This window comes from Xenopus tropicalis, chromosome 4 (assembly GCF_000004195.4).
Source record: "Xenopus tropicalis strain Nigerian chromosome 4, UCB_Xtro_10.0, whole genome shotgun sequence".
Classification (NCBI taxonomy): domain Eukaryota; kingdom Metazoa; phylum Chordata; class Amphibia; order Anura; family Pipidae; genus Xenopus; species Xenopus tropicalis.
In genome coordinates, this window is record NC_030680.2 from 32,702,211 (window position 1) to 32,729,767 (window position 27,557).

Here is a 27,557-nt window from a genome sequence, read left to right on the forward strand (position 1 = left end):
TGTGGTCCCATTGGTGCCTCTGACATTTTGCCTCTTTACTAACGGCTCCCACTACCTTAACAAGCAGGTATATATACCCTTTCGGCCACTTATACTCTTTGTTCTTTACATATACTGCTCCCCCCTTGCCGTGCTAACTGTAACCTCACCCCTGTGTCACTTTGTCTCTCACTCATAGCTAACAGCTCCCGCTACCTTAACAAGCAGGTATATATACTCTTGTGGCTACTTATACTCTCTGCTCCTTATATACTGCTTCCCCCTGGTCGTGTTAACTGTAACCTCACCCCTGTGTCACTTTGTCTCTCACTACTTGTTACATGTTGGATAATTTTCTTTCAACTCAATATCTGATACATTGTTTGTTTATACGTGATACTTTTAGTTTCACTCTTTCTGTCCACTGGTATCGGTTCTTTCTTTAGGTGTTATGTTTATTGCGGATGTACAAAGCATTTGTTTATACATAAACAATGAGACACGCATTTGTTTATTATGCTAATGAGTATTTCACGCTTGATGTGTATTGGACTACGTGAAACTGTGACGTCACGCCCAGTTTCTGTTTGTATTTTCCCGCCAGTCACTGTATTTAATGTTAGCATTCACAATGTGTTTTTGACTTTGAGAAAGGCTGAGGTGTTCAGCCGAAACGTCAGTTCATCTACTCAATAAATTACTTTTTATTTTTGCACCTAAGTCCTGAGAGAGCGGCTTCTTTTTCTTCTTATCTCGGTTTCACTGTGAAGACTGCACCCAGGCGGATTTGAGATTTATACGTGAGTGCCAGTATTGCATTTTGACTTTCTATATATATATATATATACATAAGAGCCATAAATATTATGTATATTATATCCTAAACGGTGCTTTGTGATGTCATCAGTTATAATTGGTGCTAAGTGATGTAATTTCTGTCACATAACTCACTCAAGTTTGTATATTATAATAAATAATGTACCCCATATTGTAAAATAGGAGGATATTATAAGTCACCTTGGGGTTCCATGACATGAATAAAAGAATTCTATAAGAAATATAATAACATAACATAATATCCTTATATTATTACAATATGGAGTACACTGTTCACTATATATGCATATATATATAATACTCATGTATCATAGCATGGAAAAGCTGCTTTGTGCCCACACTGCCTTGACTCCTTACCTGAGCATGGAATATAGAGAGAGATTTTGCAGAGTGCAGAGGTATCAAAACCCGGACAAGAAACTGTTTGTGCTCAGACTTCAGAGGTAAAGCGAACCCATTGATTATGCTGCAAAACAAGGTGGGAGAAGAGTATCATGAGAAATAAAGCAGGACCAGCTTAGTGGCCCTTTAAAATACTTGTTATTATAGGGGTAAAGGAGATCAATTTAGGAATACAGTGGCAGGCAGATTGTAAGCTTTATGGCAGGGGTCCCCACCCACTGGGCTGGGGACCAGTGCCGGGCCGTGGGCTGCGCTAAACTGGGCCATCTCTGGTCCCAATTACCCGTGATCCCAACTCTATGACAACTGCTATGTGAAGCCCAGGAAGCTTTCTACTGATCATGAAAAGGACCAAAGTACTTAAAGCTCCATATTAAGCCTCAGGGGATGTCACCACTTAGGTGGGAGTAAGAAGAGCAAGGGTGCTGGGCGCATCTAGTTGCAGGGAAACAAGCTCAAGTCTATACCCACCACCCCTGGTCTTGCTTTAAACCGGTCGATGGTGCAAAAAAGGTTGGAGACCACTGCTCTATGGGACATACAGCTCTGTTGGTGATGTAATGGATATAGCCCTATAGAAATTCAACCCATGGTCGGACTGGGCAGGCAGGATATCAGGAAAACACCTGTGGGCCCCACTGACCCAGGCCTAAGTCCTTGCTCTGAACTTTTGGCACTTCGTCCTCACCCTGATTGCAGCTGGAAGGAGAAAGTAAAAGGTATGCAGGGTGGAAGCTGGTGATTGGAGGCTCCTAATGTGGCTGCCCTGGTGGGCCCCATACACCCTGATGCAGCTACATTTGCACTTTAAGGTCAGATTAAGAACATGGTCCCATTAAGGACATGTTTTCCCACAGGATTAAGGATGCAGTCTCTGTAAGGTTATGGAGAGGAACCCTAACATGCACCTGCACTGGAAACAATACAGAGCACAGAACATCTGAAGTCTCCCCACATACCATTGCTCGAAGGGGTCTGTTTGCTAAATTAGTCGGTTACTTTGATTGTTCCACTGACCTGCCTAGAATTTCCAAAAGCTCAGCAACTCCATTGAACCTCTCTGTCTCATAGATGAATCTGAAAAAGAAACAGATGCGACATTTTATCTGAATTATAGAAGCAGAGAAGCCTTTATGTGTATGTAGATATGCAACTTTTATACAGGAGAACAAATACTGAAAAGAGGAAAAACACACGATTGCCCCTGCCTTTCCAGCTGGATTAATTGGAAATTAGCACAAAGCACCAGCACAAGTGAAAAGTGGTGATTGGAGTGGCAACTGGAGTTGGAGAGGCCTTTGATAAGACAGGGACTATATTATTCATACTGAGGACCTGATCCCACCAGGCATAATCACATTACTCTCACTTGACAACTTGCAAGCTATTTAGCTTGGACTCCTGACCCCTGAGTGGCTCCTCCCAGGCAGTGCCCATTACAGAAACATGAAATATTAAGGTTGCCCTGCTAAATCTGTACCTGAGGAAGATGTTGTTGCACTGTTTACGTATATATGCTCGAAGACCGAGGAATTTTCCATATACACGATGCAGGATGGTTTTCAGATATTCCCTCTCTCTTGGGTCTTCACTGTCAAATAGCTCAAGAAGCTTTCACAGCAAGTGAGGAAAAGAAAATAAACAGAATTATAGAACAATTTTATGTTGGAGACAGGCCCGAATTGGCAATCTGTGGGTTCTGGAAAATGCCAGAGGGGCTGCTGTAAAATGCTAAAGACAGTCACTCTTGGGCTGGTGGGCGGCTGTTTGGGCCTCTGAGTACTTGAAACACCAGGACCAATTTTGAAGCCCAGTCTGGGCCTGGTTGAAGGTAATGATGCAGAATATGAATGTGTGTATTTGAAGGAACACTAAAGAACATTTAGCATTTCCCCACCAAGTACCCTAGTGATGTTGGTTAGGCCTGCCCACTGTACATGCCCTAGAATCAGCCCTAGTGAAACAGTAAATAAACCCAATGAAGAGGGGTAAGACTTTTGTATGGGGGAGATAAGAATGAGTGTGATGGAAGTCAGGGAGGTCTTTCCCTCAACGTATCCTGTTTGGAGACTGGGTAAGCAATAAACAGGGATTCAGTTTGACCATAACGGTACAAACCACTTTTTTTCACAGCAGTAAATATATCATTCATGTGTAACATCTTTTATGTATTTGTAATTCTACCTCCCGGATGGATTTTAGGAACAGAGGGCAAATGAACGTGGCACATATGCACTCACCATGAGGACAAACTTCTGGTCCACATATCTCTTGGCCAAAGAAGGCTGAAAGTCTTGACTCTCCAGGAACCGAAGGAAGAATTCATACACCAACTGGGGTTGCAGAGAGACAATGGGGAGGAAAGGGGGATTTAGGGTTGATATAGATAAGAGCATCCAGGAGGAAGGGTAATGGAAACCAGTAGATAATGAGGAAAGGCAGATTTAGAAAAGACAGATATAGAGAAGTGAAAGACATTGTGGGGAGAAATGTGAAGAGAGGGAGAGAGGCCGGAGAAAGAAGGAAATAACGAAAGAGTGAGAAACAGAGTTAGATACAGAGAAACAGAGAAGATACAGAGGGAACAAGAGATGGAAACAGTTATTTATTTAAATATATATAGAGATTGCCATAGAGACAGTGAAAATGAAGAGATGACATTAAAGAGTGGGAGGGAAATTTTGGAGTAGGAGGGAAACAGAGGAAAGAGATATTAATAGGAGTTCTCATAGAAATTCATGCATAGTGGAGCCTATGTAGGCATTAAACTGTCAGACCCACTTCTGTCATCCACTTATTGCCATTGTTCTGTTGCTATAAATAAGACACGTAAATGGCAATATGGCAACTATTCCATTGTAAAATATTAATGCTCAGGAGCACATGGTCATATGACCTTTTGTAGAGTCAAAAATATTAATATTACACATATTTCAGTCTACACGATGCACTCCTATCAGTGACTGATGCGAAACCTACAGCAATATGATTTCCATTTATAAGACGAATTCTGCATTTTTTTTGCTTAGTAACAAGCGGGAAAAAAATATTTAATACTCCTACACTTTTTAGAGCATTCAATATTTTATTTTGTTTAGATATCCTCTGTAGACATATGTCCCTGCCATAAAAATACATAGAGTTGTCTGCAAACAATAAAAGACGGAATATATAATGTCACCACAACTATCTCGCCAAATATCTGCATCTCGGGTAGATACCATGCCCTTTATCTTTAGATTTTATTTGTAAATCCATTCTGGAGCCTGGACATCAGCAATAGAAGTTATGGAGATATACATCCACATGTATGCAAGCCTTAGGCAAGCAGGGGCCGGGCACGAGACAAGCCCATAAAGGGTAAGAATGCCCAATAACACGAAATTGGCACACACATCTTTAAGTTTTCTCTATATCAGAGGTGGTTACAGTCTATAAAACAATTAAAAGCAGTGCAACCTTTAAAAAAAAAAATGATCGTTTGTGCGTGCTGACTGTAAAGGATTACCCTATATAGCAACTAAGTCAATAAATTATAGCAAATGAGTACTGTATAAGTAACAAAACATAAATACCTTTCTACTACATAGATCAGTGCAGTCAGGGTCAGACTGGGAGGTACAGGGCCCACCGGGGCTATTGCCTCAGGGGCCCCTGTACCCCCGAATGGGCCCCTGACGCAGCCTTTACACACCCCCCACCACCCATCGGCCCCCCTCCCCTAAGCGTGCGTAAATCAAACTTAAATTCAGAGAGCCAGGGCAGGGAAACCAGCAGCCCAGGGGAGTGCCCTGCGGGGATTGAGTCTGGGCCCACCAGGGAAGGGGCACGCTGGGTTTTTACCCTGAGTGCAATTCAACCATTAATGGCCTGCAGAAAACCGAAGCAATGCACATACCTTCCAAATTTATTGCTGGTAGGAAGGCATTTCGGGATGATGCCCAACATGCTGGGCTATTACACTTTAATTAAGAAAAACTATATTTATGCTACGTTACTTATTAAGTGCCCTGTAGCTATCATTTATTGACTTGCTTCAAGGGAACGACTGTGAAACACAGACTATTCAACTAGCAAATGGTGTTAGTCTACAGGCAAACATTTTCCTAGATTCTGCATACTTCCGCACATAGTTACAGTTGGCTTGAAAACTGTACCTCAAGTTCAACCCCAAATGAACCCCACTGTACATACCTACACAGACCTATCTTTACACTCACATATATAAGCTATATATACCTATATCTATATTAACTAGCTGAAAATCTCGAGATCAAAATAGCCTTGGATACTATGCTTATTCAATAAATCATCAAAGCCCCTCTTAAAGGCATTAACAGAATCTGCCATTACCACATCTCTAGGAAGGGCATTCCCCAACCTCACTGCCCTCACCGTGAAAACCCCCCTACACAGCTTCAAATGGAAGCTCCGTTCCTCTAATGTAAAGGGGGGGCCTCTGGTGCACTGATGTTTTCTATGGGGAATGAAGCAGGAAGCACTGTTACATGGCAGCCTCTGTCATGCTCTGAATAATAGAAAACTGATTAGCCTACTCTTATGGGCGGGGAGGTCTGAAACCAAATCATCATTAGCTCTCCAGTTGATCTAGTCCCAAGCATGCTAAATAAAAACTGCCATAAATGAAACTTAATAATATCAGTGAGATGAGTAGAGGAACACAATGAAGGGGTTAATTGGGAAACACAAGTTGGAAATCACTTATGATTATTTGTAAGTATCATGCACAAAAATTCCATATAAATAATTCAGCAGATGGACTTTATAAGGTAGATTTCTCCAAGGAAACATTCTATTTTTACCATTAGAAATAATTCCCTTTAATGCACTGAGGCTACAGGCCTTACAAAATAATTGGTATGTTGTTCATCAAAATGAAGGCCAACTTGCAGCAACACACTTTCTTTATTCAGCCATGAATATTAAAGATTTGGCAAACACCCACATGCAGAGAAGAACATTTAAAAGGACAAGAAAAACATTCTAAATATACATGATGTAATGGAATATCACGGAGCACCACAATTTAGCAAATCAGAAAATAAGGTGGGTGGCTGTGTTTTCTTCTAAACACACTCTCGTCTCTCACAAGCCCACACTTACAATTGCCAGCATTGGAAAGTGACAAAATTAAGGCCTGGACATTTTTTTAGTCCACATATTTTTCTGAAATTTGGCACCAATTCTCACCAAACATATGCATATGGGTATTAACAGTCATAAAATCCCACCCGTGGAAGCTGATCAAATCATCAGTGTCATGATTCTGTTGCCTGCAGGCACCCACTTACAGACAGCAGGTCAGCTCTCTAAGGGATCATTATATATTTTCTTCAAATTCTTCATGTAGAATATTGTCCGCTGCTCAGCATGGAAAGCGATATATTAAGTTCAGGGGCAAATGTCACTTTTGGCTTTTACTGACAATTCTTTTTTATAATATTAAAAGAGTAATATTTCTATATGTACTGTATGTCTACCAAACCTATAATTTATAGGAATTATATATATGGAATTATATTAATGATAGATAAAGGCAGTTAATCAACTTTTCTTCACTGCAGAGGGAATGACCCATGGGCCATTAGCTTTATATGATCCTTGCAGAATGGCACTGCTGCAAGAGCTTCAGAGATCACTGAATCAGCTCAGCATTTTCATCTATTTCCTTATGATAGTGCTGGGCTATCTAAGCATACAGGAGCACATTGGAGTGGCTTAAGGGCACAGCCTGAAAGCCTGTTAGGGTTAGGAAAGCAGTTTTAAATATTCTTTGAAATTATGTCTATATGGCTGGAATCTTGGCATGAGGTAAGGGGGCTTCTATGGAATCCTTTTGCTAACCTTATATAGCTCATATTTATCTCTGTAATTGTCTGCCTACTTGGTTTAAAAATGTGAGCCACACCCTTCCTGGACTATAAATCTAAAGGTGGCTATACATGGGCCAATAAAAGCTGCCAATGGTCTGAGTCAGCAGCTTATCAACCCATGTATGGGGCCATCAGACAGGTGCAGTCCTCATCCCGATAGTCTGCATCCCATAGTAACATAATAAGCTAGGTTGGTCATGTTCAACCTTTTATACCCATATATATAATAGCTAACTGCTAGTTGATCCAGAGAAGGGCAAAAAAAACCTTCTGAAGCCTCTAATTTGCCACAGAGGGGGAAAAAATTCCTTCCTGACTCCAAGATGGCAATCGGACCAGTCCCTGGATCAACTTGTAGCTATCTCCCATAACCCTGTATTTCCTCACTTGCTAAAAAGCCACCCAACCCCTTATTGAAGCTATATAATGTATCAGCCAGCACGACTGATTCAGGGAAAAATGGGTGCCCTTGTGCCTGCTGCATTGACCTACTGGTAAATAAAGTGCCTCTTTTCCTATGTAAATAACACTAACTTGGCCAGTCTTGCTTCATAATTAAGACATTACATACCCATTCTATATCCTTTACCAGCTTAGTTGCCCTTCTCTGGATCTTCTCTAACTCAATGTCACATTTGAGCATTAGAGACCAAAACTGCATGGTATATTCTAGATGGTGCCTTACGAAGACTCTGTAAAGTGGAAGATGTCCCTTTCAATACAGCTCAAAACCTTGTTTGCCCTTGCAGCTGCTGCCTGGCATTTCCTGCTACAGCCAAGTTTATTATCTATAACAGTGATCCCCAACCAGTGGCTCGTGAGCAACATGTTGCTCTCCAACCCCTTGGATGTTGCTCCCAGTGGCTTCAAAGTAGGTGCTCATTTTTTAATTTCTGGCTTGGGGGCAACTTTTGGTTGCATAAAACCCAGTGTAAAGCCAAACAGAGCCTCCTGTGGGCTGCCAGTCCACATAGGGGCAACCAAATAGCCAATTATAGCTCTTATTGTCACCCCCAGGAACTTTTTCCATGCTTGTGTTGCTCCCCAACACTTTTTCCATTTGAATGTGGCTCACGAGTTAGAAAGGTTGGGGATCCCTGATCTATAAGGACTCCAAGGTCCTTCTCCAAGTGCAGTTCCATTAAGGGTATAAGTGGCTTACATATTTTTATATCACAGGTGCATGACCTTACATTTATCCACATTAAATATCATCTGCCACTTAGCCGCCCAGATTGCCAGTTGGTCAAGATCCTTCTGCAAGGATGCCACATCCTGAAAGGAATAATTGGGCTGCAGAGTTTTGTGTCATCTGAAAACACTGGTGCATTACTTACAAAACCTTCCTGTCATTAATGAACAAGTTAAATAAATGTGGACCCACTGAGAACCTTACTCCAAGTAGAGAATGTACCATTAATAACCACCCTCTGTACCCGATCCTGTTGTGTAGTCAGTTTCCTATCCATGTGCAAATAATTTCACTAAAACCAACAGACCTTAGTTTATAAAGCAGTGGTTTGTGGGGCACCGTATGAAATGCTTTGATTCCAAACAGATTACATCTACTGCACCCCCACTGTCCAGCTTCTTACTCACCTCATCATAAAAGCAATTAAATTGGTCTGACATGACCTGTCCTTCATAAAGCCATGCTGATTACTGCACATAATGCCATTCTCCAGAACATAATTCTGAATGTGATCCCTAACAAGCCTTCTAAGAACTTGCACACCAAAGATATAAAAAATTACTGGCCTATAATTGCCAGGTTGAGATCGTAATCCCTTTTTAAATATATGAATGCCATCCAATCCACAGGTACCATACTAGATGATTGTGATCCGATAGTTCACTGACCACGCCTGATCCAAGTATGACCAGCTAAACTCCTGGCTTCCAAATATCCTCCCATGCAAATTGCAAAGGCACCAAAATGTTTCATGGATTCAGCATTATAGCATAAAAATAAATAAATATATATGTATATATGTGTATAATATGAATTATAAGAAATGTATTATATTTTTAATGAAAATAAAATGGGAAATAAATTCTACCTAAGCAAAAAGTACTTTGGGCTTTTTACGATTACTGAGCCATAGATTTGGACTCCACTGGTATATAGGGTTGCAACCTGGTAAGATACCAGCCACGGCCAGTATTACTCACTTACTGGCAATGTAGCCTACTTATTCAGCTCCTGGCCTGCCTCTGAACTGCCCTCGCTTCCCTTCCCCTGTATGCCTGAAATCCGGCCTACTCACAGAATTTGGTCCGGCTCTGTCAAGCCCCATCCCCTTTGCATCCATTCCCTGCCTCATGATGACATAACTCTGCTCTCTTTTGGACCCACCCCTTCCCCTTCTGCTTTAATAATCCTAATTATTTTTCTTCATATCCTATCAGGTAATTTGAGGTATCCATACCTGTAAATGGGGCCAGGAGGGCTCAAAATTTGGCTCATCTTCTTCAGGGTCAAACTCTGGGTTATCAGTAGGAGGCAACGTCCGAAATATATTCACTGAGATCTGAGGGGAAAGAAAAACAACATGGCTGTGTCACAGCATCAACCCACAGAGCTACAGAAACAGTCATATCTTCCTTCTGTCTGCAGGGATTTGTCACCCTGCCGTGGGAGGGACATGCTCATTAATCCTCAGCAATTAGAGTCCATTTTCTTTCCTAGTACATGAGAATTCCCTAATTATTTGGAGCATGTTTTAGGAATAATATATTTATATTGCACAAGATCTTTGGATATAATTGAATTCATTTGTCTGGTGTGTCATTTTTGTCAGTTGGTTTGGACAAATGAATATATTATAAAAAAAATTGTACTCCCTACTTTAAAATTAGTAGTCTCCTTGGAGTTCAGTGACCTTTATAAAAGCACTCATCATGCAGCCTTGTGCATTGATATGTTCATGGAACTTCTCAGTGAGTTCTAAAAGAGAAACAAAGAGACTAGGATAATAAAAAGATTAAATGAGCAAAGGAGGAATAATAGTTTAAAGAATGGGCCCATGGTCCAAGGTTTTCTGGTGGGCCCCTGGCATCTCAGTCCGACACTGGTCACTGCTCCTGGGCAAACTTAGTGCTTTTTATTACATAAGGGGGATAATGTTTTAATGTCCTGATGATGAGTGCAGAGGACCTCTTGTCTATGTCTGTAAGAATTTTGCGGCAATCAGGATGGTTGTTCTAGGTAGTGGACAGTGGTCCTAAAACAGATCACATAGGATTTAGCCTCTTTAGCAGCTTTGTTGAGATTTTTGAAATTTGTTCTGTACTTTTCATGTTTTCAGCCAGTGTATACATTGTATACCATGTTTACATATGCATTAACTAAAAATATGAACAGTACAGTACAAATTTCAAAAATTACAACAAATCTGGCTGCAAAGAGGCGAAATCCTATGTGATAAGTTTTAGGACCACGTCTACTACCTAGGACAACTGTCCTATAAGTCAACTTTTCCCAAAGTCTGTTTTTTTCTCTTACCATTTTGATGACCTCAGGATACACCGGCTCTATTAGAACTCCCCTGTTTGTTGCAATGCACTCTACCAGCTCGTTTAGAGCTGCTCTTTTGATCTCTTTGCCTTTGAGATCTGCCACACAGTCCATGAACTGGAAGATAACAGAGCATTGCTGCAGTTTCTTACAGAACAAATCATGCAGCTCCGAAACCGGTGCATCTGAGAAAAAACAATCAATAAAAATGCAGGTTAGTCATATATATGGGTGTAGTTTTAGAGAGCAAACCAGAATGCCATGGAGTTTGTGGAATGTAGAGAGTCCTGAAGGGACTGAGTCACTGTTTTGCTATATCTGTCCATAAACATCATCTATGCAATTTTTGGGGTTCTAAAAAGACTTTACTTTGGGGCCCTGTATTATCTTGTTAAATCATGTAACACACTAGTCCCACTGTTTATTGTCACTTTGTGCGTAGGCAAGACTGACTATTGCGTATCATTATAGTGCAATACAGTTTGAGCTGGCTTTCTAGCATCAACCTATTCTTCTTATGTGGCCAAAGCAATGCCACCTCCATCAATCTGTGACTAAAGCTTAAGGTGTTCATATACTGGCCTATTCTCTACGGAAGAGGTCCCCAAACTTTTTTGCCAATAAGTTAGTGAGCAACACAAGCATTAATATAGTTCCTGAGGGTGCCAGTAAGAGCTATGATTGGCTATTTGGTAGTCCCTATGGGGACTGGCAGCCTATAGAAGACTCTGTTTGGCAGTACACCTGATTTTTATGCAACCAAAATTTGCCTACAAGTCAGAAATTCAAAAATGATCATCTGCTTTGAGGCCACTAGGAGCAAAATCCAATGGGTTGGTGAGCAACATGTTGCTCATGAGCCACTGGTTCGGCATCCAAGAGATCAAGAGAAGCTGCAGATCCTTGTCACTTACTCATCTGCCAAACACCTGTCAACATGGTGCATCAGCAGAAATTTGAAATTTTCATTCAGGTCTAGTGGCGTAACTACCGTGCGCAAAAAATTCTTTAAAGGGAACTGGCACACAGCTATCCAAACATGATCTGCTGTCCGTACTCTCCCCGTCCCCGTCCGCCCATTCCCCACCCACTCATGTCTCCCACTCACGTCCCCTATCCACCTACATCAGCAGGTAGGAGAGTTGCCGGGGAGGGAGCAGTTCTTTTCAGCAGAACCTGAGATCTGGGCACCCCTATCCACCACCCCCCCCCCTTACCGAGACCGCAGGGTCTGCTTCCTTTAGGGCTTTGGCACACGGGGAGATTAGTCGCCCGTATGCCATCCCACCAGCGATTTACAATTTCGCAGGTGGGATGGCAATCCGGGGAGATTAGTCGCCCGTGAACAGGAAGTTTTGTGGCGGGCGACTAATCTCCCCGTGTGCCAGAGCCCTTATAGTTACGCCATTGTCCAGGACCAGTCTCATTTACATAACCTTTGCTTAAATGTTTAAAGTACAATGTCAATTTAAAGGGGCCTTTCCCTTAACCCTTGAGCTTGCCATAAACAGGCTAATAAAACTGTCAGCTTGGTCCCTCCAGAATGAGTTGGCAGCTTATTGGCCCATGTATGAAGCTCTCCTGACTGTTACACTAACTGAAAAGGTTAGAAAATCCACTTAGACAAGGGCCGCATCAGCACATCCATACAGTCCTCTCCTCATGGGCCTGTACAATTGTTGCTCAGGGGCCAAATGATTGGATCAGCCCTGTTTGGCCCAGCCCACAGGTTAATAGGGAAGAATAGCAATATTAAAGATTTTTTTTCAGAAAAAGGTTGCAACCCTAGAAAGAGGAGGTAAGGCCAGTCACCCTAAAAAAGGCACAGATTTGCTAAAGAAGGGCATGCTCCCTAGTGTAGTAAGCCTGCAACTCTGATTCAATTTGTAGATTTAAGTGGCAGCGCCCCACTGATTTGCTGCAGTCAAAATTGGGACTTTTTATCACCTGTCCACTGGATTTTGAACTTGACAATTGAACTTTGATACCTGCACTATGAATACACTATAAGCTTCTCCATATTATCTGTGTATTACCTATAAGTAAGCACCCCACCTGTTCTCACAAAGCTGCAAGGTACACCAGCAACAATAGGGAGAAAAGCATGAGGCAGTTAATTAACATCACCTTTTTAATAATATAATTTTTTTAAAAAGAAAATATAGTGGCCCTTTAAATTGGCAGGTTTCTAGAATCTTTTTCTCTTTTCTAACCTCCATGGAGGAACTGCAGCCTATTCTCATTGATGCACAGACAAATTATTCATATTATTGTTGTTCCTGTGAGGTCAGAAATTGTGAGGCATCATACAATAACACTGACACACCCCTATTCACCCTTATCTGACCAAACTCTATCACTTTTAAAAGGAGAACTCCGCCCAAACAGTAAGCATCATTTCAAGCAACTTTGTAATATCCATGCATTAAAAATATGCAGCCTTTTCACAGTATGGTTTGGAACAGTTACGTAAGAAGAGAAACATCACAGTGCAATGCATTGTGGGTTATGTAGTTCCTGCATGCTGTCTGTAAGCTTTGGAGAAGTTGCTACAATTTGTAACATCAGTGTTTTAGTTCCTCCTCCCCTGCCAGGATTTCAAATGATGCAGAAACAAAAGAACTGTTTTGCTACTGGATTTCAGCAAATAAAAATGGTATTTATTCATACTTTTGGAGGGGCTTTTTAACAAATTTTGGTTCAGAAAACTGAGGCCCTGCCCTTTTCTCTGCAATACCCCCTCCCCCTCATGACTGAAACCTTGGTGCAGCTGGGGTTTGTAGCAAAGTACCCACTTGTTCTTCTTTTCAGCAAATAGGAGCTGCAAAAATATGTGTGATATTAACCCAAAGTTACCAGATAATGTCAAAAATCATAGACTACTTCAACCCCAGGACTTAATAGTTAATGGGCAATTGTATAATTTCAGAATCTAGAGACAAGGAATACACTCGGGTTATCAGGCTTGTGACCTACCAGCTACTGTCAATTACTAGCCCACAACGTCTGTGAGTCTGACACGCTGCTGTAGGATGTAGTGAGGGAGCAGATGAGTGCAATTTGCTGATGGTGGTTATGGGAGTGGATAGCAGAGCCTAATGCACAGGGGAAATGGTGAATGGGAAAGAACATGGGGAGGGCGAGTAGAAAGGAGAGAAAGGGAGGATGCAGGAGAGGGAGAACCTGGAAAGACAGAGAAAGCCATACGGCAGCAACAGATCCACCAGGGACGCTGCCTGCAGAGGCTGTAACCAAGGACACCCACAAAGTGTCAGTGCCACCATATGCCGCCTTGTTGCAATTGATGTGTGTTACAGTACTGTCTCTGTATTCATATGGAACCCTTTGTTCTGTGCACACAGACTTTGTAGTGTATAATAATGATAATATTAATGATCATTTTGCCTCTCATTGAGGCACCGAGGTTTTGTTCTGCCTACGAGCACACAGATCTGTATAGTGGTACACGCTTACCCGGGACCTATATAGGGAAAAACAAGGTATGACAATAAAACTCATACTGCATAATGTGCTAGATTAGTAGCAAGTATAGTAGATGCCCCATTAGCTGCTGCCAGTTGTCTGCGAGTAAAGTCACTTATGATTGGCCCCCATTAAAGAATATCTATAAATGCTTGGCTTTAATGTACTGAGAATGTGCAGACTGCACTTTGTAAATAACGATCATTTACAAAATCATTTACATTATGCACACTGACAGCAAGACATACCATTACCATGCACAGATAATGAAAATGATAATGCATTTAAGCACTTATTATATACTATATATATACTGATACCCTGCTGTATGTACACACTATGAAGTGATACACTGTGATCACTGCCATATCAGGATACTGAATATACTGATCCACAACAAACCTTAATATACATTAATATACTGCAGTATCTATACACTACATACAATGCAGCACAGCCAGCGACTGCTAGAAAAGGAGGGGTTGGAAGCATGGAGGACCCAGTGGAGGTCCCTGCTAATGAAATATTTCAGTATACTGCATTTAGCAATGTGCATGTTATATGCATCCATACACTCCTATCCCCATATGTAATAAGAGGCATGACATTTTCCCTTGGGCAGTAACCCATAGCAATAAGATGTTTGCTTTTAAGCAGGTGACAGAAAATGCTTGCTGCTGATTGGTTGATACAGTATCTTTACAGTAAAGACACGGATGCAGTAGAAATGTGGAGCACTTTGTACAGATCAGGTATCATATTTAACTACAGTACTGTATATACTACATTTAGTGATACCCTTCGTAAACTGATATCATGCATAAGTATGATGCAGGACTGTACCATTACATTAAATATAATAATACAGTATCCAGTGCCGTAAAATATGGCAGCCATGTTTGCCTTCAATATTCTAACCACACAAGACCTATAAATGCTTAGCAGGGTGTGATACAGAGTGGATCTGTTGTTAGAATTTGTGCCCCAGCACATTACATGTTACAGAACTGTGAGTCTGGGAAATTAGGAATGGGAATGATTGCCTCATTAAATTATATGGCACATTTTCATTCTTTCACAAATTGGTTTTACAGAAATTTAGGGATGGATGAGGTGTTGGAAAAAAGGATCACTGCAAAGATCAGGCTAAATACCTATATTTATTTTTGTACAGGTGGAATGCATATTTAGTACCTGGAATGCTTGGCACCTGGGGCTTTCTGGATAAGTCGTCTTCTCTTAATTTGGATACCTTAAGGCAGTGGAGGGCCGTGCAAAACAGGCACCCTAGGCAATCCGAGTGACAACCTTGGGGTGAAGTGAACAAGTGGTGGAGGGATTCTTGGCAAACCAAGAAACTTGGCACCCCCCCCCCCTCATTGTTGCACCCTAGGCACATGTCTCTTCTGCCTAACCCTAGTTTTGGCCCTGCCTTAAGGCTACTACAAACAATTAAACATTAAAAACCCAATAGCAATGGTTTGCAACAACATGGTTTTATTCTAGTTTAGTTAACAAAGCTAATGTACCTCAGTCAAAATCTGAAGTAGAATAAAAGGTAGAATCAGTGGGGAGAACCAATTTGTTCCCCGGTGATTCTAGTTGCTTACTTGCTACCATGGACCAAGGCACATCTTAAAATAGTGCACCAGCCTGGGGTACTTTTCATCTGAGACCCCCCAATTCATATTGTTTCATTGTCCTAGGCACCCCCTGCTCCCACGCAAGCTGTGCATGTGTGCAGTACAGAAATATGTGGAGGTTCTGTAATGCACATGTGCTTGCCCAGGGCAGCTGAGGTGATGCCCAAGACACGGTAATAATGTGGCCGAGTAACAGTACAGGTTGGCATGTTTCTTGAAGAAGAGCATCAGCGCTTTGATGGGGTTGAAACTAACAGCTCAACACCACTCACCCAGAAACTCTACCTTTTTGTCCTTCTTTATTAGTTGTTTATTTAAATTCTATGGGAAATGGCGCATTCCACATATATTTAGGTTTTCTAGGTGATGGTTTCCAGATAATAGACCCAATACCTGTACTACAATAACATCACTGGCTGCTGCCGATTTCAAATTAAGTTCAGCAGTAGCCTATTAATATTATGGCAAGATTACGTGGTGTTTTGCACTATTTATTGCTTCATTTACTGAGTATCAGTAACATTCAATCCACAACATTATCCACCTATCTACAAAGCAATTTTTGGTTTCTGTGGTATGCTAGACCTCCGGGTGCACCTGGTGTACCTCCTCGGTGGTACTTTTATTGCATTCCCCTTAAAGTACATTAAGTTGTGCAATGTGGCTGATGTATCATTGTGATGGCTGCTAAATAACAGTCATAAGAATGCTGTTGATCACTAACAGGAAATTTAGTGAATAGAAAGTTGAAAGAACTAAGAGTCGGCACTTAGCGAAGATGCATTAGATGCACAAAATGAACTCCGAATTGGAGTCTCGGTCTTATATAGCTTTGTAATTATATAGGATCACATGAAATATCCAACTATCAATCATTAGGATTATGTCACACATAATGTAGCTAAAATACGCTGGTGGAGTAACACCGGATATCTCTTGCGCAGGGCTGGAACTAGAGATTGGCAGAAAAGATACGTGCCTAGGGTGCAGTGGTGGGGGGTGATAGACATGTACCTCTTCTTTCTCCTACCCTTAGTTTGGGCCCTTGTCCCCCCCACTGCCTGCACTTTGTTACCTGCCCAATTCCCACCCCACACACCAATGCAGCACACACATGGGGAGGCAAGGTGGCCGTCCTGTGCCTGATGTCATTCATGAGCCAAAAATGCTCAAATGTGCCCCTAAGACTGAACACCACCTGTTGAGAGTAGTGATGAGGCGCAGGGGCATATGGGGCATATGCTTGAATGTGTACAGTGACACTACCCTTCACTGCAAACCTAGCTTAAGTGTCAAAATCTACAAGAGCTGAAATTTTTAAAATTCCATTAATATACAAAGCAGCCAAGGTTTCCAGATCATTCAAAAATCAGGGTCATTTTTAGAAAGCATGTAGATGGCAAGTTACCAGATGTAACCTTACTGAATCTGGCTATGCACGTTAAGATCCACTCAATAGTTTGCTTTCTTTGCCCACCCACGTAATGAGCCAAATTGGGCAGATCCAGTTGTTTGATCTGATAAATTGAAGACCCAAGCTTGCCAACAGCTGGCTTTTATTGGCATATGTATGGCCACCTTAACACTGCACTTATACGCACTACTTGCACTTTTTTAACTTTATATGGATCCAAAAAAAGACAAAATAGATTCAGTGAGTTATATAGTAACATAGACACTAAACCTCAGTACAGTAACCCAATCAGATGCCTGCTTACATTATTCTAAGTACAGTTCCCCAGTAGCTTTTAAAATGGGCACATTCTCTACATATTTCTACATTGCCCAGTCTTTGTCACAGGTTTTGAGCACCATTCCTGAAACTCACATATTTAGACCTAGCTTACAGGTTGGGTTCTCATCTATAAAATGTATTTACTGTAAGTCTGATAAGGAAACATTTCAGAAGCATAGTGCATGACTGCACTGAAATGAACACTGGCCATGGCTGTACATCTCAGTGCAAAACAATAGCCTATGCTAGCCACAAGCACACACATTTTTAGATACTGTGATGTCTACTAACCCTCCATGTCATCAGCATGATAATGATCCTGCCTGGGAATTTTGGATTCCATCTAAATGTATTAAAGTGCTGTAGAAATGTGTCAGTGGTATGTAAATAACAGGAAATAAATAATGAGTAAATAATTAGGAATTAGGTTTTAAAATATCCACCCTAATGACATGGGATTAGTTGTGCAGGGTGGGTGATGGAGGGAGCGGAACAATGACATTTAGGGGCAGGTGGGCCAATATAGGCAAAATCAAGACTAAATCAGGGCAGAGTCCTGATTGTTTATCATAATTCTAATATTGAGATAGTTGACCCACAAGTATAGGATGTTATATCTCGAAAAGAAAGAGAAATACTAATTCAAGGCAAAGGCAGCAATTGGCATCAGGCTTTGAAGTCCCCTTGGTTCACCCCAAACATCAGCTACTGGGGACACAAATTGCCCCTGCCTGCTAGAATAAGTGGGCAAGGTAGTTGGTAATGTTCTAATTATTGCACTAATCGATCTGGTGATTATTCATCCGACATTGGTCACAGAATCGATTGGGCAGGTCTAAAAATTTTCATTGTTAGCAATAAAATTTGCCCATTGTCTAAGTGTTTGCAGGACCAAGCAGGTAGATTTCCTAGCTTCAACTAGACAATATCGCTTGAAATACACATTTTCATTGATTGACTTTTTCAAGATAAGCTTGGTCCTGCAATAAATAAAAGATAAACTAAAGATAACTAAAGAGAATTCTTAATGTGTCAGCTTTAGAGCTTATAGCACAGTGGTGATAGTGTTCTATCATTCATATCAACCAGGAAACAATGGATAATATAAAGGGGAACTCCACCCAAACACAACTTAAGCTTATTTAAAAGTAAACAAAATTTCAAGCAGCTTTGCAATATACAGTGGAGGAAATAATTATTTGACCCCTCACTGATTTTGTAAGTTTGTCCAATGACAAAGAAATGAAAAGTCTCAGAACAGTATCATTTCAATGGTAGGTTTATTTTAACAGTGACAGATAGCACATCAAAAGGAAAATCGAAAAAATAACTTTAAATAAAAGATAGCAACTGATTTGCATTTCATTGAGTGAAATAAGTTTTTGAACCCCTACCAACCATTAAGAGTTCTGGCTCCCACAGAGTGGTTAGACACTTCTACTCAATTAGTCAACCTCATTAAGGACACCTGTCTTAACTAGTCACCTGTATAAAAGACACCTGTCCACAGAATCAATCAATCAAGCAGACTCCAAACTCTCCAACATGGGAAAGACCAAAGAGCTGTCCAAGGATGTCAGAGACAAAATTGTAGACCTGCACAAGGCTGGAATGGGCTACAAAACCATTAGCAAGAAGCTGGGAGAGAAGGTGACAACTGTTGGTGCGATTGTTCGAAAATGGAAGGAGCACAAAATGACCATCAATCGACCTCGCTCTGGGGCTCCACGCAAGATCTCACCTCGTGGGGTGTCAATGATTCTGAGAAAGGTGAAAAAGCATCCTAGAACTACACGGGAGGAGTTAGTTAATGACCTCAAATTAGCAGGGACCACAGTCACCAAGAAAACCATTGGAAACACATTACACCGCAATGGATTAAAATCCTGCAGGGCTCGCAAGGTCCCCCTGCTCAAGAAGGCACATGTGCAGGCCCGTCTGAAGTTTGCCAATGAACACCTGAATGATTCTGTGAGTGACTGGGAGAAGGTGCTGTGGTCTGATGAGACCAAAATAGAGCTCTTTGGCATTAACTCAACTCGCTGTGTTTGGAGGAAGAAAAATGCTGCCTATGACCCCCAAAACACCGTCCCCACCGTCAAGCATGGGGGTGGAAACATTTTGCTTTGGGGGTGTTTTTCTGCTAAGGGCACAGGACAACTTATTCGCATTAACGGGAAAATGGACGGAGCCATGTATCGTGAAATCCTGAACGACAACCTCCTTCCCTCTGCCAGGAAACTGAAAATGGGTCGTGGATGGGTGTTCCAGCACGACAATGACCCAAAACATACAGCAAAGGCAACAAAGGAGTGGCTCAAGAAGAAGCACATTAAAGTCATGGAGTGGCCTAGTCAGTCTCCGGACCTTAATCCAATAGAAAACCTATGGAGGGAGCTCAAGCTCAGAGTTGCACAGAGACAGCCTCGAAACCTTAGGGATTTAGAGATGATCTGCAAAGAGGAGTGGACCAACATTCCTCCTAAAATGTGCGCAAACTTGGTCATCAATTACAAGAAACGTTTGACCTCTGTGCTTGCAAACAAGGGTTTTTCCACTAAGTATTAAGTCTTTTTTTGTTAGAGGGTTCAAAAACTTATTTCACTCAATGAAATGCAAATCAGTTGCTATCTTTTATTTAAAGTTATTTTTTCGATTTTCCTTTTGATGTGCTATCTGCCACTGTTAAAATAAACCTACCATTGAAATGATACTGTTCTGAGACTTTTCATTTCTTTGTCATTGGACAAACTTACAAAATCAGTGAGGGGTCAAATAATTATTTCCTCCACTGTACATCACTTGAAAAATATGCAGCCTTTTCATGATTTCTAATGCAATAATATGGTTTGGAACAGTTTCCTAAGCCCCGCCCCCTGTCCCCCTGCTGATCTGGCTTACTACTTTCAGACTTAAATAAAATGTGACAGTAGTTGACTGTCCTCAGACTGCCTTCAGCCTGCATTCTCCAAGTCCCACAATTCCCTGAACATGTGATGTCAATAAGAAAAGGAACATCCTTCCTGCATGTTGTCCGTAAACTTTGGAGACGTTTTTACCATTTGTAACATCAGTGTTTTAGTCCCTCCTCCCTTTTCCAGAATTTCAAATGATGTATAAAAAGAACTGTTTTGCAGCTAAATTTCAACATATAAAAATGGTATTCAAGGTAGATTTGGGTACAGTATATTAAGGGTTTCTATGTTGTGTGGGTTTTTTAACAAATTTTGACTAAGAAGCCTCTTTAAGAAAAGACAAAATAGAAGCAATTTTTGGGCATACAATTCTTGCTCCACATTAACAGAAAACAGAGCATAGAATTAAAAGTGCTGATAAATATGGAAACATCAGTTCCCCCAGCAATTGAAAAATATGTTCCACGGTACAAGAAGTACAAGTCAGTACTGACAGACACTGAGCACGTTTATTGTAACATGATGACAGATTTCTATCTGCCCCCCTTGGAATTAGATTTTTGGCCATACGGGCTATAGGGCAGCAGTATGGAATAAGGCAGAAAGAATCAGCCGGAATTGAAGGGATGATGGAAGGGGAAAAAGAGGAAAATATAAGCCTGGGATGTCTGGTTCACGTCAGCCTCTTAAAAAGACATTAGGAAGGATGTTAATGTTATGTGTACAAAAAGTGCTATTGATCTGAGGAATCACATTAGAGAGAGAACGTGAAGGTGGGGAGGAGAGAGGAGATTAAGGGGCGAGGAAGGCCTGGTTTATATAAGTGAGTCTGAACAGCTAAATGAGAGCAACGTTTCTCCAGAAAGGAGCAGCAATTTATTCTTGCCCCCCATTCACAAGTAGGTGATAAATGTGCAGAATAACTGCATTTCTTTATGATGTGACATCAGCTGGTGACCTTGATAAGGCCATGGATATCTCCAGCAGCTTATTCAACCATACCGTGTTATCCCACTATAGTGCGTAGAGCGGCAAGGAACAACGCAAGCCATTAATAATAGAACGTTTGCTGATTGAGATTGCTCAGCTCTTAATGACATCAGTTAGTATGACGTTGTGCCTTGCATACCCATAGGCTACAAACTGCTCTTCACTGCTTGATTCTTCATACAACTGTCACCCGCAAAATTGAGCTGAGGCTGTTGAAAAAAAAGGTGACAGCTATAGGACAGGAACACTAGAGCCTCCATAGGAGGCTACTGACAAAACTTCACTGCCCTGACATCTAAGTGAATGAATACACAGATATTTGTCTTTTAATGGGGTCATGCATGTTGGGGGTAGGTTTTCCAGAATGTCCACAGTGCTGCTACCACCAACTGCAGGTACCACTGCCAGACACAGATAAACAAATGCTGATCTTTTCTTGCCAACCTCAAACGTTTGCCACCCAAATACATGCAAAGCACATCAACTCCAGGTCAGAACAACTGATAAATGAAGTTTAAAAGGGGCAACTCAGTTGGAACATTTCACCAATATACATAATATTGTTTATTGAATAATAAATATATTCCCCAATGGAGCCAGGCGTTAACTGGTTCCTCACATGTATATATGGCTGAGAGAAATTTCCACTTATGATCTGTCAGGGGAAAGAGTGCACTTTCTCTATTGGCATCCACAAGCAAAACAGGCAGATTAGGGATTAGTTGCTGGTTGCAGATTGCAAACAACCAATAGCAATAAGTCTGCCAGGAGGACAGCTGCTTTGGGCCCCCTAGGGATGCATACGCAGACCCAGGCATACTGAGTAACAACCACTTGTGTAACCCTAGCCTAAAAATCAATGCCTCATGCTTCTTTCTGTCATTGATAGCACCTCTATTACTGCATGAATGCCTCTGACAATGACTTTCCGATAAACCACGTCACTTGTCTAGGTTTTTCAGTTCCACTCTACAAGATGTAAAATCACTATAACATTGTGTGTGTAACCAAGCCTGAGAGAGAGAGACTGAGAAATGGCTGAGCACTATGTCAGCTGGACTCAGGCCCGGACTGGCAATCTGTGGGTTCTGGCAAATGCCAGAGGGACTGCTGTAAGATGCCATAGGCAGTCACTATTTAGTGGGCTAGTGGGGAATTGTGTGGGCCTGTGTGTGAAATGCCTATTCTGAATCCCAGTTGGAGCCTGACTGGACTTGGAAAAATAGAATAAACGACATGCTCACCTTTGAGAGGGGGCAAAGGTGTCAGTTCTTGCTGTTTGCTCTGGTACCGGAACTGAGAGGAACTATGTGAGCGACGTTGGCGGGATCGGCGGAGGGAGCGCCGAGAAAAACCATCCACCTTATCTGCAGCCAAAACAGGGGACAGTCCTGGGGAGGATGGACTAGTTGGGGTGACGGGAAGCTTGGTCTCCATTTTTGTGAGGTTGATGGCAGCAAACCTTTACAGTTCAGCAACAGGCAACAGAGGGTGATGGTAGCAGTCTGGGGTGGACTAAATAGTTAGCTCCATGTATGTACTCGATGAACCAGGCTCAGCCATTGCACCAGAAATAAAGGCTGAAATTAAAAGGGATTGTAAATTAACATTCAGGCAAAGGTACAAAATTATCTTGTTAACAGAAAAACACACAAAAAAACACATTTAGCATGATCACTCTGTTACCAGAAAATGAAAGCAAAACTCTGATTGTGCAAATGCACTGGCGCAATTTACAACCAAAGGCCTATTGAATTCAGCATAAAAACGTGGTGCCAAACAATTAGGGACAATTTTAGGCTTGGATGGGGAATGCGGGTGGGTAACATTAGGGGAAGCAGATTGTAAGAGTACTTTTGGGGCACCCAGCAGTTAATGGAAAAGGCTCTTAAAATGATCTAGTTATGATACTAAGAGAGGGTATTTGCCCTGAGCCACCAGTATCAAAAGGTACAATGTATAGAGTAACTATTGCAGGATATTACATACATCAGCTGGATCTCAGGGGGTGCAGAGGATTGTAGTTTAACAAGTGGAGAGATACGGATTAGACAGTCCTGATGATTGTAATAGCCCCCTGCATGGGGGCTTAGTCTCCAGTCCAAAAAATAATGTTAATGGAAATTATTGTATATAAGAGAGGTTAAAGTCTATAATTATTATAGCTAGGTGTACAATCTTCAACGACCCAGCTAGGAAACTGCATACAAGTGCATTTCATTGTGGCCCTTTTATCAGTCCTTAGTGAAGGTAAGTGCTGTTATCTTGAGCGTTAAATACATTACAGCTGCCTTTTCAGATACATTGCCAGGCAAAGTGCTGATATCATGTTCTCTGATGATGGATGTGAATTATTAGTCTATATATTCGATTTGACAATATATTCATCATGTTACATTAAAGGAAAACTAGCCCTTATTTGTAGGTAGCGTTTACTGTATATACCATACATATGTACCATCCCTTTCATTGTAGAATAAAAGCAGAGCAATACAGGGCCCTGGGTTACAGCAAGGCTGTTGCAGGGACAATTAGTAGTGGGACTTTCCTACTTATAAGCATTCGACTGTTGCTCAAGTTCGGTTTTCAGCACCACCTGACAGGTTGAGTTATACAGTATCCATCTTGCCCTGCTATTGCCATCTTGCTCTGCCACACCTGGTTTCCACCCTGTTATCTTCCATTACTCCTAGCTACAACTACTGCTATGCAGGGCCTCACTAAGTGCCAGACCCAAGGCAACCCCTGTCAGCTCTCATAGTTGTGATTAATTACATATATACAGAGAGATCATAAGGGCTTTGTCCACTGTGTTTTGTTTGTTGGTAACTTTGCAATGATGGTTATGGGTGGCCCTGTAGCTCTGAGTGAGATTATCACTGGAAACTACTCACAGCCAAGTTTTCAAACAATTCTGGGTTTAGGGCTACTTACTGTGTTTTCAACTACTGTGAATATCCCACTGCACATTACTGGTGTTTTGGTTGCTAAACACCAGTACCAGTATAAAGTTGGCAGATACACTAGCTGTCTTTGAATGCTGGTTTGCCCATCCTTGACAGTCAGCAGCTTATTGGCCCAAGTATGAGGCCAAAGAAATGGCTTCTCTGACCAATATTTGGTGGGCATTTGTCATATATCAAGCAGGAAAGATAGAAAATCCTGTTGGGCAATGAGCATATTAAGCCAGGGTTGTATTCTCTCCCGCAAAATGGTGATGATCTGGCAACCTTGCTAAAAGATAGGATCCTTCATTGTACAGGTATAGGACCTGTTATCCAGAATGCTTGGGTCCAAGGGTATTCTGGATAAGGAGTCTTTCCGTAATTTGGATCTCCATTCCTCTACTAAAAAATCAATAAAACATTAATTAAACCCAATAGGATTATTTTGCATCCAATAAGGATTATTTATATCTTAGTTGGGATCAGGTACAGGTACTGTTTTATTATTACAGAGAAAATGGAAATACATTTTAAAATTCTGAATTATTTGATTAAAATGGAGTCTATGGGAGATGGGCTTTCCGTAATTCAGAGCTTCCTGGATAACGGGTTTCCAGATAAGGGATCCCATACCTGTATAGCCAATTTAAAGCAGCTAAGAAATATGGCTGCGCTCTAGGTGCAAGTGCTCTTAGATCCAAGTGGCCCTTGGTGCCCTTGCACTTGTGCCCAGGGGCTTTGAAAATGAACCCTAATAACTGTTGTCCTCATACTTAACTGCATGTTTAAATGAGAAGCACTAGAATGAAAAAGCTGGAATTTTGCCTAAACCTAACCTTGGCACTTTGCACCTGGCGCAAAGCAGGAAAAAGATCATGGTGCTCACTCAGAAATTCTCTGGACAGGTGCAGTTTTCTGATAACAGGAGCACCGGCCTGGGGTATCAGGTAAGTGATTTTAAAACTAAACTTGCCAATAAGGGTCATGTCCCTTGAATGGTGTACCTACCAATACACTGCCACTCCATGCAAATACATTTTTTGCAGTTAACAACAGCAGATGTATACAGTGAGAATACAGTGTTGAACTGGCCCACCAGGGTAGCAAGAAAACCACTGGGCCCTCCCACTCACCCAGCCATTTGGCCCTTTTAGCCTATACCGTGGCCATTCCCCATTACTGTATAGAGAAGAAACTGCTAGAAGGATAGATGAAAGTATGTAAAGAGCAGAGAATTGGAGAATAAAGAGGTGAATTAAGACAGAAGAAAAAATAGTTTAGAGAGTTTAAGACCCAGGTTATCACCCTACGTGCCATTCTTTGACCTTTTTTCTTATATCCTAAAACTGGATCTGGTTATAATGAGCCTTAGCTCATTTGGATGGCACTGTGACACTGTGCATGTACAAGTGAGCACCATAGCCCTAACTGACCTGGCACAAAGGTCTCAGCAGGACTTTGCATGACATGGCAAGTACTAACCTCTGTAACTTTCCCTCCTGTATTCTCTTACTTTGATATTTCCCTTTCTTGCAGCGTTGGTATATAATTGACAAAGAGACCAAAAAGAAAAACCCCACACAATCCAGAATATTTCCAAAAGTAATTCGCAATGGGACTAAAACAATGGCAGTAATCGTGTACAACAATGGCTTTAAAGGGACAACAACTGCACGTACTGTTGTCAAAAATACGAGGTGTTTCTGGTAATAAAGAAAAGGCTGTAAAGGTCAAGACTTTATCCACAGGTCCTTCTTGTTGCATCCCTTAGTGGGTTTCAGTATTCAGTCTTCAGCTTGTCACAGTGTAGCTGCACTGACAACCCAGTATGTCCAGAAATTGCATTCTAAGGCTCTCTCTACAATGGGCTATAGGTGTAGGCTTGTAGGGTCCAGCCAGCAGGATTCTGGGAGCAAGAGCTGGGATGGTCTCCTGGACCGGGGAGTACAAAGCCAGGACTAAATTATCAGGCCCTAAATCTTCATCCAAAACAGGATGCTGTCCTTTAGCAAATGGTTGCAATCCACAATCCACTATAGACTTGGCTGTCTCTTTGCTCTTTTCACTCTCCTCTGTCCAGTCCTCCCTTAGCACAATTAACCGGCCCTTCTTTCCTTAGAGCATCCCTGTGGGATCTTGCAGAACAGAAATATGGGAAGATACTGGGAATGCATGGAAATGAGCCGTAACACCTACCCCTTGGGACCTGTAATGATGGTAATGGTGCAGTCCGGCAATTTAATCAGAAAGCGGCGCAGCTGAGACCCTCGGCGGAAAATGGGATTCTACTTTTAGGATTTCCTTCCTTATGGGATTTTTCTTAGGCCTCTGTGACCCTCCTTTCTGTCATCTGTCCTTGATGCAAAGGGTCCGTCTTCTTTCCCCATATAAAATATCTGCAGCTTCCCTGTTCTTTTAGTGGCCAGTGGATGAAAAGCCTATGGAGGATTAAAAGGATTTCCCTTTTCCTAAATAACAGCAGCCCCCTCTTTATCTGAGGCTGCAGGATCAGTACAATGACAAAACCCAAACCAATACCTCCCCCTCCCCTTCACTTCTCCCAGATGTCATGTGATCCTGGCTATGCACATCCATTGGCCTTTTAATAATAGGGTCTGCGTCACTGCTGGGGGGTGATGTCACCACCCTATAAAGCCATTGGCTGTGATCATGCTGGATTTAAAGGAACAGCTGCTTGTAGTTATATAGGCTGCATAGGAAAGGATGGAATGAATGAGTGTATGCAGAATACAGATAGTATTTCAGTGTGTATCTATCTATCTATCTATCTATAAAATGATGACTAAGAATCTGTCAATACAAATGCACATATTCCCTATTTAAGCAAGGAATGCCCAGCTGCTTAAAAATATTAATGTAGTTAGATGCAGATCTGTATTAAAAAGCACATACGGAGGCTGTAGCTTTGGCTTAATACAGTAAAGGTGCTACAATTAATGAAATCCTGCATATACTTGTGATTTTTTTATTTGTATAATACAATATATCATGCAGGCATGTTACACTGGTTGCCTGCATCTATTATGAACTACAACTCCCAGCAGTCTCCAGCAGCATGGAAACTGAAAGCTGTAGTACTTGCTTTGTAATTAATTACAAAGCAAGTTAAGATTAATTAATCTTAGTTGGGATCAAGTACAAGGTACTGTTTTAATATTACAGAGAAAATGGAAATCATTTATAAAAATGTACATTA

At 41.5% G+C, this 27,557-nt stretch overlaps 1 protein-coding gene across 3 annotated transcripts in view; it reads right to left on the reverse strand.

The window, feature by feature from the left end:
- Positions 1-26,889, reverse strand: part of ppp2r5b (protein phosphatase 2 regulatory subunit B', beta) — a 41,449-nt gene extending 14,560 nt beyond the window's left edge. Inside the window, exons 1-8 of one of the 3 annotated variants that reach the window (NM_001100279.1) lie at positions 25,823-25,866; positions 22,640-22,975; positions 10,618-10,814; positions 9,542-9,643; positions 3,459-3,551; positions 2,699-2,829; positions 2,236-2,295; positions 1,174-1,282 (exon numbers count right to left, since the gene is read on the reverse strand). In NM_001100279.1, the coding sequence (NP_001093749.1) occupies positions 1,174-1,282; positions 2,236-2,295; positions 2,699-2,829; positions 3,459-3,551; positions 9,542-9,643; positions 10,618-10,814; positions 22,640-22,832 (885 nt within the window). In that variant the 5' untranslated portion in view covers positions 22,833-22,975; positions 25,823-25,866. Of the gene's footprint in view, positions 1-1,173; positions 1,283-2,235; positions 2,296-2,698; positions 2,830-3,458; positions 3,552-9,541; positions 9,644-10,617; positions 10,815-22,639; positions 22,976-25,822; positions 25,867-26,019 lie in introns of those variants that run through there. The other 2 variants (XM_012960410.2, XM_012960409.2) reach the window with 2 other exon arrangements.
- Between the last annotated feature and the right edge of the window lie 668 nt (positions 26,890-27,557).